Consider the following 13,865-nt stretch of genomic DNA (forward strand, 5'->3'; position numbering starts at 1 on the left):
GCAAAAGACTACAAAACCCATAGTCAGCAGGGCTGCCTGCCCTACTGACACTGATTGCTGCTGACACTGATTGCTGCCCAGCTGAACCAGAGGCGCTGATTGCCTGAGTGAGAGAGCTAAAAGGGAAGGGAAGCGGTGTATTTAAAAAGAGAGACAACGACTGGAGCAGACAGGGAGAGAAGCAGTCAAGTCAAGTCAAGTCAATTTTATTTGTATAGCACATTTAAAAACAACCCACGTTGACCAAAGTGCTGTACATTTGAATTAGGTTCCAATAGAAAAAAAAATGAAAACATACAGTAGCACGCAAACAGTTCACAGCGCCTCCTCAATGAGCCTCAAACGCTAGGGAGTAGAAATATGTTTTGAGCCTGGACTTAAAGGAGTCGATGGAGGGGGCAGTTCTGATCGGGAGAGGGATGCTGTTCCACAGTCTAGGAGCTGCAACCGCAAAAGCGCGGTCACCCCTGAGTTTAAGCCTAGACCGCGGGATAGTGAATAGCCCCAAGTCGGCCGATCTGAGGGACCTGGAGTTAGAGAGGGGGGTTAGAAGATTTTTGATGTAGGGGGGGGAGTGTCCATTTAGGGCTTTATACGTGAATAGGAGGAGCTTGAAGTTGATTCTGTACCGTACAGGGAGCCAGTGGAGAGAGGCCAGAATCGGGGTGATGTGGTCCCTTTTACGGGTACCCGTCAGGAGTCTCGCTGCGGCGTTTTGGACCAGTTGCAGGCGGGACAGGGAAGATTGGCTGATCCCAGTGTATAGGGAGTTGCAGTAGTCTAGGCGGGAGGAAATGAAAGCGTGAATGATTTTTTCTGTGTCGTCGAATTTGAGGAAAGGTTTGATTTTAGCTATGGTTCGAAGTTGGAAGAAGCTGGCTTTTACCACAGCGTTGACTTGCTTATCAAATTTTAATGCAGAGTCAAATATCATGCCGAGGTTTTTGACATGCGGTTTGACTAGGCAGGATAGACTTCCAAGACTGCCTGTTATCAATTTGATGGAGTCGGGGGGGCCGAATAGGATGACCTCAGACTTGCTCTCATTTAATTGGAGGAAGTTCTGTGCCATCCAACATTTTATGTCCTCAAGGCAGTGTGAGAGGCTGTTTAAATTTGACTGGTTGTTGGGTTTCAGGGGGAGGTAAAGCTGAGTGTCATCGGCATAGCAGTGGAAAGAAATGCCGTGTTTGAGTTATATTTTGTAAGAAGGCAGCAAGCTACAGTTTTGCTTTAACTACCTGTTTTGGTTTTGTGTACCTGTCTGCAAACAATTAAGTTTACCTGTTTTTGGAAAAGACTAAATATATGGAATTTAAGTTTGAAAACAAGAACTTTTCTGTCTTCATTTCCAGCACCCACAACTCCCAACCTTCAAGAGAAAAGCTCCTAACCTCTCAAGACATCACATCATATTGAATGGCAGTGCTGGCTCGAAGGGCCGAATGGCCTACTCCTGTACCTATTTTCTATGTTTCTATGTTTCTAGATGGTTGGTGCGTGCCCGGTGGGCCGAAGGGCCTGTTTCTGCGCTGTATCTCTAAACTAACACTAGACCGCACAATTGCGCCCGGGCTGGATTAGCGCCGGGGTTAATCGCGTCTCCTGCCTCTTGTCTCTGCAGCACGAAGCCAGAAGATATCTCCACTGCCATCCTGCAGCAGAAACACCGGCCCAACCGCCTCGTCGTGGATGAGGCCATCAACGACGACAACAGCATCGTCTCACTCGCCCAGGTACGCAGCAACGAGGCATGGCCGCCCCGTCCCCCCGCCCCGTCCCCCCCGCCCCGTCCCCCCGCCCCGTCCCCCTGCACGGTCTTGTCCCGGCTGGTCGGGCTCATGTCCCGTCAAAGGGTGGTGGGTGTATGGAACAAGCTGCCAGAGGAGGTAGTTGAGGCTGGGACTATCCCAGCTACACTAGTCTCACCTGCCTGCGCTTGGTCCATATTCCTCCAAACTGGTCCTATCCGTGTACCTGTCTAACTGTTTAAGAAACAGACAGGTACATGGATAGGACATAGAAACATAGAAAATAGGTGCAGGAGTAGGCCATTCGGCCCTTCGAGCCTGCACCGCCATTCAATATGATCATGGCTGATCATCCAGCTCAGTAACCTGTACCTGCCTTCTCTCCATACCCCCTGATCCCTTTAGCCACAAGGGCCACATCTAACTCCCTCTTAAATATAGCCAATGAACTGGCCTCAACTACCTTCTGTGGCAGAGAATTCCACAGATTCACCACTCTCTGTGTGAAGAAATGTTTTCTCATCTCGGTCCTAAAAGACTTCATCCTTAAGCTGTGACCCCTGGTTCTGGACTCCCCCAACATCGGGAACAATCTTCCTGCATCTAGCCTCTCCAACCCCTTAAGAATTTTATATGTTTCTATAAGATCCCCCCTCAGTCTTCTAAATTCCAGCGAGTACAAGCCTAGTCTATCCAGTCTTTCTTCATATGAAAGTCCCGCCATCCCAGGGATCAATCTGGTGAACCTTCTCTGTACTCCCTCTAAGGCAAGAACGTCTTTCCTCAGATTCGCAGATTAGGACAAGTTAGGAGGAATATGGACCAAGCGCAAGCAGGTGGGACTAGTGTAGCTGGCACCCTGTAACCCCTGACACCCTTATTCAAGAATCTATATATCTCTGGCTTAAAAATATCCATTGATTCGGCCTCTGGAGCTTTCTGTGGCCAAGAATTCCACAGATTCACCACCCTCTGACTAAAGATACCAGCTATCCCTTCTCTCCAGAGACTCCGCCCTGCCTCGCTGAGTAACTCCAGCATTTTGTGTCCTGCAGTCCCTTCCTAAACTGAACCTGGTTTCTCCCGCAGGTTAAGATGGACGAGTTGCAGCTTTTCCGCGGGGATACGGTGCTGCTGAAGGGGAAGAAACGGAGGGAGACGGTCTGCATTGTCCTGTCCGACGACACGTGCAGCGAGGAGAAGATCCGGGTCAGCAGGGTGACCCGTAGCAACCTGCGTGTGCGTCTGGGCGATGTTGTGAGGTGACCCCTCTAATGCTGGCAGCCATGTTTTATTAGTTTAGAGTTTTAACTTAGTTGGAGGAGTAACACAGCGGGTCTTAAATTAGGTTTACTTTAAAGGGAGTGGCATAGCGGTAGAGTTGCTGCCTTACAGCGAATGCAGCGCCGGAGACCCGGGTACTAATCCCGACCACGGGTGCTGTCTGTACGGAGTTTGTACGTTCTCCCCGTGACCTGCGTAGGTTTTCTCCGAGATCTTCGGTTTCCTCCCACACTCCAAAGACGTGCAGGTTTGTAGGTTAACTGGCTTGCGGGTAAATGTAAATTGTCCCTAGTGGGTGTAGGATAGTGTTAATGTGCGGGGATCGCTGGTCGGCGTGGACTCGGTGGGCCGAAAGGGCCTGTTTCCGCGCTGTATCACTAAACTAAAGCTAAACTAAGATACAGTGCGGAAACAGGCACTTCTAACAACCGAGACCGCGCCGACCAGCAATCCCCTCGCACACCAACACTATCCAACACACACACGCACGAGGGATAATTTTTACATTTATTCCAAGCCAATTAGCCTACAAACCTTCAGTCTGAAGAAGGGTCTCGACCCGAAATGTCACCCATTCCTTCTCTCCTGAGATGCTGCCTGACCTGCTGAGTTACTCCAGCATTTTGTGAATAAATACCTTTGATTTGTACCAGCATCTGCAGTTATTTTCTTATACAAACCTGCATGTCTAATTGAGACTTACTGAATAGTGAGGGCCTTGGACAGAGTGGATGTGGAGAGGATGTTTCCACTAGTGGGAGAGTCTAGGACCAGAGGGCACAGCCTCAGAATTAAAGGGTGTACCTTTAGGAAGGAGATGAGGAGGAATTTCTTTAGTCAGAGGGTGGTGAATCTGTGGAATTCATTGCCACAGAAGGCTGTGGAGGCCATCAATGGATTTTTAAGTCAGAGATAGATGGATTCTTGATTAGAGGTGTCACAGGTTATGGGGAGAAGGCAGGAGAATGGGGTTAGGAGGGAGAGATAGATCAGCCATGACTGAATGGCGGAGTTGACTTGATGGGCCAAATGGAGTAATATTGGTAGGAAAAAAAACTGCAGATGCTGGTTTAAATCGAAGGAAGACACAAAATGCTGCAGTAACTCAGCGGGTCAGGCAGCATCTTGGGAGAGAAGGAATGAGTGACCCATTCCTTCTCTCCCCTTCCTTCCACGTCACCCATTCCTTCGCTCGTCACCCATGGGTGAAACGTCACCCATTCCTTCTCTCCTGAGATGCTGCCTGACCTGCTGAGTTACTCCAGCATTTGCTGTATACCTTGGAGTAATACTGGGATGTTTGTGGATTGGACTATTGTCTACGAAGTATCCTCACGTGTTATTATCCGTTTCAGCTTGGTTGGTTATCACGTGTACCGAGGTACAGTGAAAATCTTTCATTGCCTGGACTGGGATTTGCAAAAAACAGGACGTGAAACGTCACCTATCTATGGTCCCCAGAGATGCTGCCTGATCTGCTGAGTCACTCCAGCATTTTGTGTCTTATTTTCTATTGTAGTTCGCGTGCACTCCCTGAGAAGATGAGCTTTTTGACCCCCCCCCCCTACAGCAATGCTCTGGGCACTGGATGTCTCCAAGTAGTTAAGGACTAACTCTTTCTCCAACTCTCCCTCTATCTTCCTATCTCCACCTATATCCTTCCTTGGTCCCGCCCCCCTGACATGAGTGAAGAAGGGTCTCGACCCGAAACGTCACCCATTCCTTCTCTCCTGAGATGCTGCCTGACCCGCTGAGTTACTCCAGCGTTTTGTGAATAAATACCTTCGATTTGTACCAGCATCTGCAGTTATGTTCTTATACTTTGCCCAGCTGCTCACTAACGATGGCATTGTCTTCCCTTAGCATCCAGGCGTGTCCAGATGTGAAGTACGGCAAGAGGATTCACGTCTTACCCATTGACGATACAATCGAGGGGCTAACTGGAAATCTGTTTGAGGTCTACCTGAAGCCCTACTTTCTGGAGGCTTATCGACCCGTCCACAAAGGTATGACCAGCTTTTTACAAATGTTTGTTTTGTTTTTAAATCAAAAATATATTTAATCAATTTATTTTACAATAATATGAAACAATACAAACCAATACCAATAAACCATAATACAAGTAAAACAAATATTCTTAAATACTGAATATTAAACGTGTCGGAAGGAACTGCAGATGCTGGTTTAAACCGAAGATAGACAATAGGTGCAGGAGGAGGCCATTCAGCCCTTCGAGCCAGCACCGCCATTCAATGTGATCATGGCTGATCATTCTCAATCAGTACCCCGCTCCTGCCTTCTCCCCATACCCCCTGACTCCGCTGGTTTAAACCGAAGATAGAATGGGTGACGTTTCGGGTCGAGACCCTTCTTCAGACTGAATTCATGCTGAGTTACTCCAGCATTTTGTGTCTATCTTTTGAATATTAAATCTATTTCGCAATCCTTGTCAGGGATACATTCCACCCCTCGCGATGCCCAGCGGTCCTGGACATCCCCCTTGGTGCCCGTGGACAGCGTGTAGTCACTCTCTCAAGACACCCGGGCACGAACGAAACCCCGGAAAAGGCGCAGGCAACCGGCTCAGGCAGAGCCCTCTTCCGCCTGGCCCCGTGACACACAGATGGGCCAACGCACCCTGATTAGATATGTAACACATTTGGCGATACAGTGATGGGTACGTGTTACCCCACTAGAACAGCACAGCGGTAGAGTTGCTGCCTCACAGCGCCAGAGACCCGGGTTCCATCCTGACTACGGGTGCATATAAGAAAATAACTGCAGATGCTGGTACAAATCGATTTATTCACAAAATGCTGGAGTAACTCAGCAGGTCAGGCAGCATCTCGGGAGAGAAGGAATGGGTGACGTTTCGGGTCGAGACCCTTCTTCAGACTACGGGTGCTGTCTGTACGGAGTTTGTACCTTCTCCCCGTGACCTGCGTGGGTTTTCTCCGAGATCTTCGGTTTCCTCCCACACTCCAAAGACGTACAAATTTGTAAGTTAATCGGCTTGGTGTGTGTGTAGATTGTCCCTAGTGTGTGCAGGATAGTGTTAATGTGCGGGGATCGCTGGTTGGTGCAGACCTGGTGGGCCGAAGGGCCTGTTTCTGCGCTGCATCTGCAAACTGAACCAAACTAAACTAAGCTAATGGGTAGGAAGGAACCGCAGATGCTGGTTTAAACCGAAGATTGACAGAGTGCTGGAGTAACTAAGCGGGCCAGACAGCATCTCTGGAGAGATATAATGGGTGACGTTTCACAGAGTGGTGGAGTAACTCAGCGGGTCAGGCAGCATTTCTGGAGAACATGGATAAGGTGACGTTTCACAGAGTGCTGGAGTAACTCAGCGGGTCAGGCAGCATCTCTGGAGAACATGGATAAGGTGACGTTTCACAGAGTGCTGGAGTAACTCAGCGGGTCAGGCAGCATCTCTGGAGAGATATAATGGGTGACGTTTCGGGTCCAGACTTTTCTTCGGACTGTTCAAACTAAACTAATGGCTCGTGTGTTTTACAGGAGACATCTTCCAGATCCGGGGGGGGTTGCGGGCGGTGGAGTTCAAGGTGGTGGACACAGACCCCTCACCGCACTGCATTGTGGCACCAGACACCATCCTACACTGTGAGGGTGAACCCATCAAACGAGAGGTAAGGATGTCCTTCCAGGCTTCAGGTAGAAACAAGCAACTGCAGACACTGGGTAATGGACAATGTGGCACAAAGTGTCATAGAGTCACACGTGGAAACACAACGTGGAAACAGGCCCTTCGGCCCAACTTACCCACACGTGCCGACCATGTCCCAGCTACACTCTTCCCACCTGCCCGAGCTTGGTCCATCTCCCTCCAAACCTGTCCCATCCACGTATCTGTCTATCTGTTTCTTAAACGTTTGGATAGTCCCAGCCTCAACTACCTCCTCTGGCAGATTATTCCATACACCCACCACCATTTGTGTGGAAAAGGTTACCCCACAGAATCCTATTAAATCTTTCCCCCTTCACCTTAAACCTATATCCACTAGTCCTCGATTCCCCTACTCTGGGCAAGAGACCCTGTACATGTACCCAAAACCTGAGTGCTGGAGTAACTCAGCGGGTCAGGCAGCATCTCTGGAGAACATGGATAGGTGACGTTTCACAGAGTGCTGGAGTAACTCAGCGGGTCAGGCAGCTTCTCTGGAGAACATGGATAAGGTGACGTAACAAATAAAGGCCCTTCGTCTGTCTGATCTTCGGGGAGGGGGTGAGAAGAAGAAAGATGGAGAAGGTTGTTTCCTTCTCCCCTACAATCCATCTGAAGAAGGGTCCTGATCCGAAACATCACTGAAACATCACCTATCCATGTTCTCCAGATATGCAGCCTGTCCTGCTTAGTTACTCCAGCACATTGTATTATTTTTTTGTAAACCAGCACCTGCAGTTCCCTGTAAAGACATTCCACTAATTACTAATACTAGTAACTAAGTCTGAAGGAGGGTCCCGACCTGAAATGTCACCTATCCATTTTCTCCAGAGATGCTGCCTGACCCGCTGAGTGGACTTGATGGGCCGAATGGCCTAATTCTGCTCCTGTCACTTATGAACTTTGGTACATGATACAATAAAAGGACCATTACATCCATCCCCACCTCCATCTTCCATCTTCTTCCCCACACCATCAGAATGAAGAAACTTCCTGACCCGAAACGTCGTCTCTCTGTTTTCCCTCCACAGATGCTGCCTGACCCAATGAGTACCCGTATTAAACACAAACCTATGTCTCTCCACTTTTAAAATACCCAATGACTTGGCCTCCACTACCATCTGTAGCAATGGATTCCACAGATTCACCTCTCTCTGGCTAACGTTACTCATGTTATTCCCTTTATGGTGTGCCTGTACACTGGATGATACGATTGTAATCATGCATTGTCTTTCTGCTGGCTCAACCTATGAACACGTGACTGCACTTGAAGACAGGTTGTGAGATGCCCTGGTATGTCTGAGGTGCTGGGAGATGGTCCAGGGGTGGCAGCTCACCCTTGCCTGATGTAGGGTGGTGATTCCATTGCTTTCCCATCAGGACGAGGAGGAGAACCTCAACGACGTTGGCTACGACGACATAGGAGGGTGCCGCAAACAACTGGCACAGATCAAGGAGATGGTGGAGCTGCCCCTTCGCCACCCGGCCCTCTTCAAGGCCATCGGAGTCAAGGTGGGTAGCACACCTTGTTAGGTTAACCTATGATGTGCGTTTGATGGCACTGGGCCTGTACTCGCTGGAGTTTAGAAGGTTGAGGGGGGATCTCATTGAAACTTACCGAATAGTGAAAGGCCTGGATAGAGTGGATGTGGAGAGGATGTTTCCACTAGTGGAAGAGTCTAGGACCAGAGGCCACAGAATAAAAGGACGTACCTTTAGGAGGGAAATTAGGAGCAATTTCTTTAGTCAGAGGGTGGTGAATCTGTGGAATTAATTGCCGCAGACGACTGTGGAGGCCAAGTCAATGGATATTTTTTATGCAGAGACAGATAAGATACTTGATTAGTACGGGAGTCAGGGGTTATGGGGAGAAGGCAGGAGAATGGGGTTGAGAGGGAGAGATAGATCAGCCATGATTGAATGGCGGTGTAGACTTGATGGGCCGAATGGACTAATTCTGCTACTATCTCTATTCTAAAGGTACAAATGAAAGGACATATCTTTAGAATGGAAATGAGGAGGAATTTATTTTGTCAGAGGGCAGTGACTCTGGAATTCATATTTTGTGGAATTATATCTAAACTATTTTGGTGTGGGATGGAATGAAGCTGCCTACAAAATAGTGGTTATACTTGATAAAGCTCCCTCTATCTTTAAGTATCTAGGCCCTATTTTGTAGAGAGCTTCACTCCATACCTAACCTCAGTCTTTTATGAATGGAGCATCACCAGATCTCTAGGTTGGAGGGAGGGTGGAGAGGAGTTATAAATGCAAATTGAGGAGGTTCTGTTGCTTGGTACGAGTTGAGGTTTGGTAGACAATGCTAGATGCTAGATGCAGGAAAAAATTTCCCAATGTCGGGCGTTTCCAGAACCAGGGGCCACACAGTCTAAGAATAAAAGGGAGACCATTTAAAACTGAGGTGAGAAGGAACTTTTTCACCCAGAGAGTTGTGTATTTGTGGAATTCTCTGCCACAGAGGGCAGTGGAGGCCAATTCACTGGATGGATTTAAGAGAGAGTTAGATAGAGCTCTAGGGGCTAGTGGAATCAAGGGATATGGGGAGAAGGCAGGCACGGGTTACTGATTGTGGACGATCAGCCATGATCACAATGAATGGCGGTGCTGGCTCGAAGGGCTGAATGGCCTCCTCCTGCACCTATTTTCTATGTTTCTAATGAGTGGCTGTGACCCAGTGATAACACTCACTCGTAATCTACCCACACCACTCTGGCCATTTCACTCCTGCCATCGGGAAGAAGGTACAGGAACCTGAAAACTATAACGTCCAGGTTCAGGAACAGCTTCATCCCCACAGCCATCAGGCCATTAAACACCACAACCTCCAAATTAGCTCTGAACTACATAGACTATTATTGTTATTATTGCACTATTATTGTTTGTGTTTTAAGTGTGCGTGTGCAGGTGTGTGTATATACACCAAAGATGCTAGAGGAGCAAGATAGACCACTCGACCCTAAAAACCGTAGTAAGTCACGGCGCCATTTTAGTAGGCAGAAACTTGCAGAAACATTTTAAAAGAAAAATAACAAAAATCTGTGAATTGATAGGTGAGATATATTCTGCATGTTAATGGTATCATCACACGCACTGTTCCCCCACAACACTGATTACACTGCGAGAGGCATAACGAACGGCGGGTTCTGCCTACTAAAATGGCGGACATTACACAACTTTGCGTACTACTCTTCAGTATGGGCGATTTCGACGGAGTGGTCCATCTTGTTCCTCTAGTATCTTTGGTATACACTGAACTTTTTTTTCTCTCTTGTTTATCATGTTGTTTACAGTGCAGGGGCTCCTCAGCTTCTGATGGGATTCCGTTCCGAGAAACCCATCGGAAACCGAAAGTATTGTAAGCCGGAATGCATTGTAATACACGCGATCACGTGGCCGGAAGCGAGCGGCGGCTCTCTGCGGGTCACTGCCGTTTGCACCATCGCTAAGTCGAACTATCGCAAGTCGAGACATCATTAGCCGGGGAGCACCTGTATACTATGTTTTCACTCACAAAATGCTGGAGTAACTCAGCAGGTCAGGCAGCATCTCGGGAGAGAAGGAATGGGTGACGTTTCGGGTCGAGACCATTCTTCAGACTGATGTCAGGGGAGCGGGACAAAGGAAGGATATAGGTGGAGACAGAAAGGTAGAGGGAGATCTGGGAAGGGGGAGGGGAAGAGAGGGACAGAGGAACTATCTAAAGTTGGAGAAGTCAATGTTCATACCACTGGGCTGCAGGCGAAATATGAGGTGCTGTTCCTCCAATTTCCGGTGGGCCTCACTATGGCATTGGAGGAGGCCCATGACAGAAAGGTCAGACTGGGAATGGGAGGGGGAGTTGAAGTGCTCGGCCACCGGGAGATCAGTTTGGCCAACGCGGACCGAGCGCAGGTGTTCAGTGAAGCGATCGCCGAGCCTGCGCTTGGTTTCGCCGATGTAAATAAGTTGACATCTAGAGCAGCGGATGCAATAGATGAGGTTGGAGGAGGTGCAGGTGAACCTTTGTCTCACCTGGATAGACAGTTTGGGTGCTTGGATGGAGTTGAGGGGGGAGGTAAAGGGACAGGTGTTGCATCTCGTGCGGTTGCAGGTGAAAGTGCCCGGGGTTGGTTGTGCTGCTGCAAGTAAGAATCTCATTGTTCTATCCGGGACATGTGACACTAAATCGCTCTTGACCCTTGACTGATCTTCGATCTGTCCTCAGCCTCCGAGGGGCATCCTGCTTTATGGATCGCCAGGAACCGGGAAGACACTTGTGGCTCGGGCTGTGGCGAACGAAACCGGGGCTTTCTTCTTCCTTATCAATGGTGAGACTGTAAACCTGACTGGGAGAGGCCATTCAGCCCGTCTACATTCCTCTCCTACTCAAACCTCTGTACCCCTCCCAATCCTGGCCTCCCAACCGTCCACAAGGAACAGCAGATGCTGGAATCCCGAGTAAACCGGCACGGTGGCGCAGCGGTAGAGTTGCCGCCTTACAGCGAATGCAGCGCCGGAGACTCGGGTTCGATCCTGACTACGGGCGCCGTCTGTACGTTAGTTTGTACGTTCTCCCCGTGACCTGCGTGGGTTTTCTCTGAGATCTTCGGTTTCCTCCCACACTCCAAAGACGTGCAGGTTTGTAGGTTAATTGACTGGGTAAATGTAAAAATTGTTCCTAGAGGGTGTAGGATAGTGTTAATGTGCGGGGATCGCTGGGCGGCGCGGACTCGGTGGGCCGAAGGGCCTGTTTCCGCGCTGTATCTCTAAAAAATAAAAAAAACTCACAAAGGGATGGGGGTGGTGGTTTGGGGAGGGGGGGGGTGGGGGGGGGAGCGGAACAACGCCTGGCAAGTGATAGGTGGATACTAGAGTGGGGGGAGCCCAGTCGCTCCATTCTTTCAACATATGACCCCCCACCGTCCCAGGAATTAACCTGGTGAACGTACGCTGCACTCCCTCAATAGCAAGGATGGGTAGTTATACTAGTTAGCAACTTGGTAACCATTGCAATTGCTTGTGCAGGTCCGGAGATCATGAGCAAACTGGCCGGGGAGTCCGAGAGCAATCTGAGGAAGGCCTTCGAGGAAGCACAGAAGAATGCTCCAGCTATTGTCTTCATTGATGAGTTGGATGCCATCGCTCCAAAGCGGGAGAAGGTACCGTTGCGTTACAGAAGGCTGTGGAGGCCAAGCCAATGGATGCTTTCAAGGCAGAGATAGATAGATTCTTGATTAGTACGGGTGTCGGAGGTTATGGGGAGAATGGGGTTGAGAGGGAAAGATAGATCAGCTATGATTCAATGGCGGAGTAGACTCGATGGACTTGATTAGTTTAATTTAGTTCTTAGAGATGCAGCGCGGAAACAGGCCCTTCGTCCCATTGAGTTCACACCATCAGCAACGGAGCACTTCAGCACTCTCCGACACACACACACTCGGGCCAATTTACCATTTTCACCAAAGCTAATTAGCCTACAAACCTGTACGTCCTTGGAGTGTGGGAGGAAACCGGAGCACTCGGAGAAAACCCATGCAGGTCAGGGGGAGAACGTACAAACTCCGTACAGACTGCACCCGTAGTCAGGATCGAACCCGGGTCTCTGGCGCAGTGAGGCAGCAACTCTACCCTTGGATGGACAATAGACAATAGGTGCAGGAGGAGGCCATTCGGCCCTTCGAGCCAGCACCGCCCTTCGAGCCAGCACCGCCATTCAATGTGATCATGGCTGATCATTCTCAATCAGTACCCCATTCCTGCTTTCTCCCCATACCCCTGACTCCGCTATCCTTAAGATCCCTATCTAGCTCTCTCTTGAATGCATTCAGAGAATTGGCCTCCACTGCCTTCTGAGGCAGAGAATTCCACAGATTCACAACTCTCTGACTGAAAAAGTTTTTCTCTCCCCCCTCCCCCCCTCTCCCCTGTTGTGCAGACCCATGGAGAGGTGGAGCGGCGGATTGTGTCCCAGCTCCTGACGCTGATGGACGGACTGAAGCAGCGCACACACGTCATCGTGATCGCAGCCACCAACCGGCCGAACAGCATTGATCCGGCACTCCGGAGATTCGGTAGGTGACAGACCTGGCCTAAGTTGCCCTGGAGCAGGCCGCTATCACAGCCTGTAGAGGCTTGGAGCCCAAACACAGGCCCTTCGGCCCACAGCATCCCTGCTCACCATCATATACCCGTCAAAAGCGAAAAAAATGGAGATTCTAGTTTAGTGATACAGCGCGGAAACAGGCCCACCGAGTCCGCGCCGACCAGCAATCCCCGCACACTAACACTCTCCCACACTCACTAGGGACAATTTACACGTGCAGCAAGCCAGTTAACCTACAAACCTGCACGTCTTTGGAGAGTGGGAGGAAACCAAAGAACTCGGAGAAAACTCGCGTGGTCATGGGGAGAACATAGAAACATAGAAAGTAGGTGCAGGAGTAGGCCATTCGGCCCTTCGAGCCATTCAATATGATCATGGCTGATCATCCAACTCAGTATCCTTCTCTCTATACCCTCTGATCCCTTTAGCCACAAGGGCCACATCTAACTCCCTCTTAAATATAGCCAATGAACTGGCCTCAACTACCTTCTGTGGCAGAGAATTCCACAGATTCACCACTCTCTGTGTGAAAAAAAACGTTATCTCGGTCCTAAAAGACTTCCCCCTTATCCTTAAACTGTGACCCCTTGTTCTGGACTTCCCCAACATCGGGAACAATCTTCCTGCATCTAGCCTGTCCAACCCCTTAAGAATTTTGTAAGTTTCTATAAGATCCCCCCTCAATCTTCTAAATTCCAGCGAGTACAAACTCCGTACAGACAGCCCACGATCTGTACAGATTGAACCCAATTTTCTGGCGCTGTGAGGCAGCAACTCTACCGCTGTACCACCGTGCAGACAGATGCATGAAATCTAACTAAAAGCAGAAGATGGTGGAAGTACCTCTTCCAATTTCCGATGAAGGGTCCTTGTCCTGAAGTGTTAACTCTGCTTCTCTTCCCACAGATGCTGCCTGACTTGCTGAGAGTTTCCGCTATATTCTGCTTTTATTTAACCAAACTTGTTCCATGTTGGGATTACTGAATCCCAGTGTTCCCATTCTAAATAGTTTTTTGCAACAAAAGTGATAGAACTTACAATA

The 13,865-nt window shown here is 49.2% G+C and overlaps 1 protein-coding gene across 3 annotated transcripts in view; it reads left to right on the forward strand.

The window, feature by feature from the left end:
* The window catches only part of LOC144610727 (transitional endoplasmic reticulum ATPase-like), a 40,635-nt gene that overhangs the window by 11,000 nt on the left and 15,770 nt on the right, over positions 1 to 13,865 (forward strand). For all 3 annotated transcript variants that reach the window (XM_078429646.1, XM_078429645.1, XM_078429647.1), the window contains exons 2-9: positions 1,625 to 1,736; positions 2,841 to 3,013; positions 4,899 to 5,041; positions 6,555 to 6,685; positions 8,101 to 8,232; positions 10,946 to 11,048; positions 11,746 to 11,879; positions 12,656 to 12,791. In XM_078429646.1, coding sequence (XP_078285772.1) covers positions 1,625 to 1,736; positions 2,841 to 3,013; positions 4,899 to 5,041; positions 6,555 to 6,685; positions 8,101 to 8,232; positions 10,946 to 11,048; positions 11,746 to 11,879; positions 12,656 to 12,791 — 1,064 coding nt within the window. The remainder of the gene's footprint in view (positions 1 to 1,624; positions 1,737 to 2,840; positions 3,014 to 4,898; positions 5,042 to 6,554; positions 6,686 to 8,100; positions 8,233 to 10,945; positions 11,049 to 11,745; positions 11,880 to 12,655; positions 12,792 to 13,865) is intronic.

The sequence above is a fragment of the Rhinoraja longicauda genome, chromosome 37 (assembly GCF_053455715.1).
Source record: "Rhinoraja longicauda isolate Sanriku21f chromosome 37, sRhiLon1.1, whole genome shotgun sequence".
Lineage (NCBI taxonomy): Eukaryota > Metazoa > Chordata > Chondrichthyes > Rajiformes > Arhynchobatidae > Rhinoraja > Rhinoraja longicauda.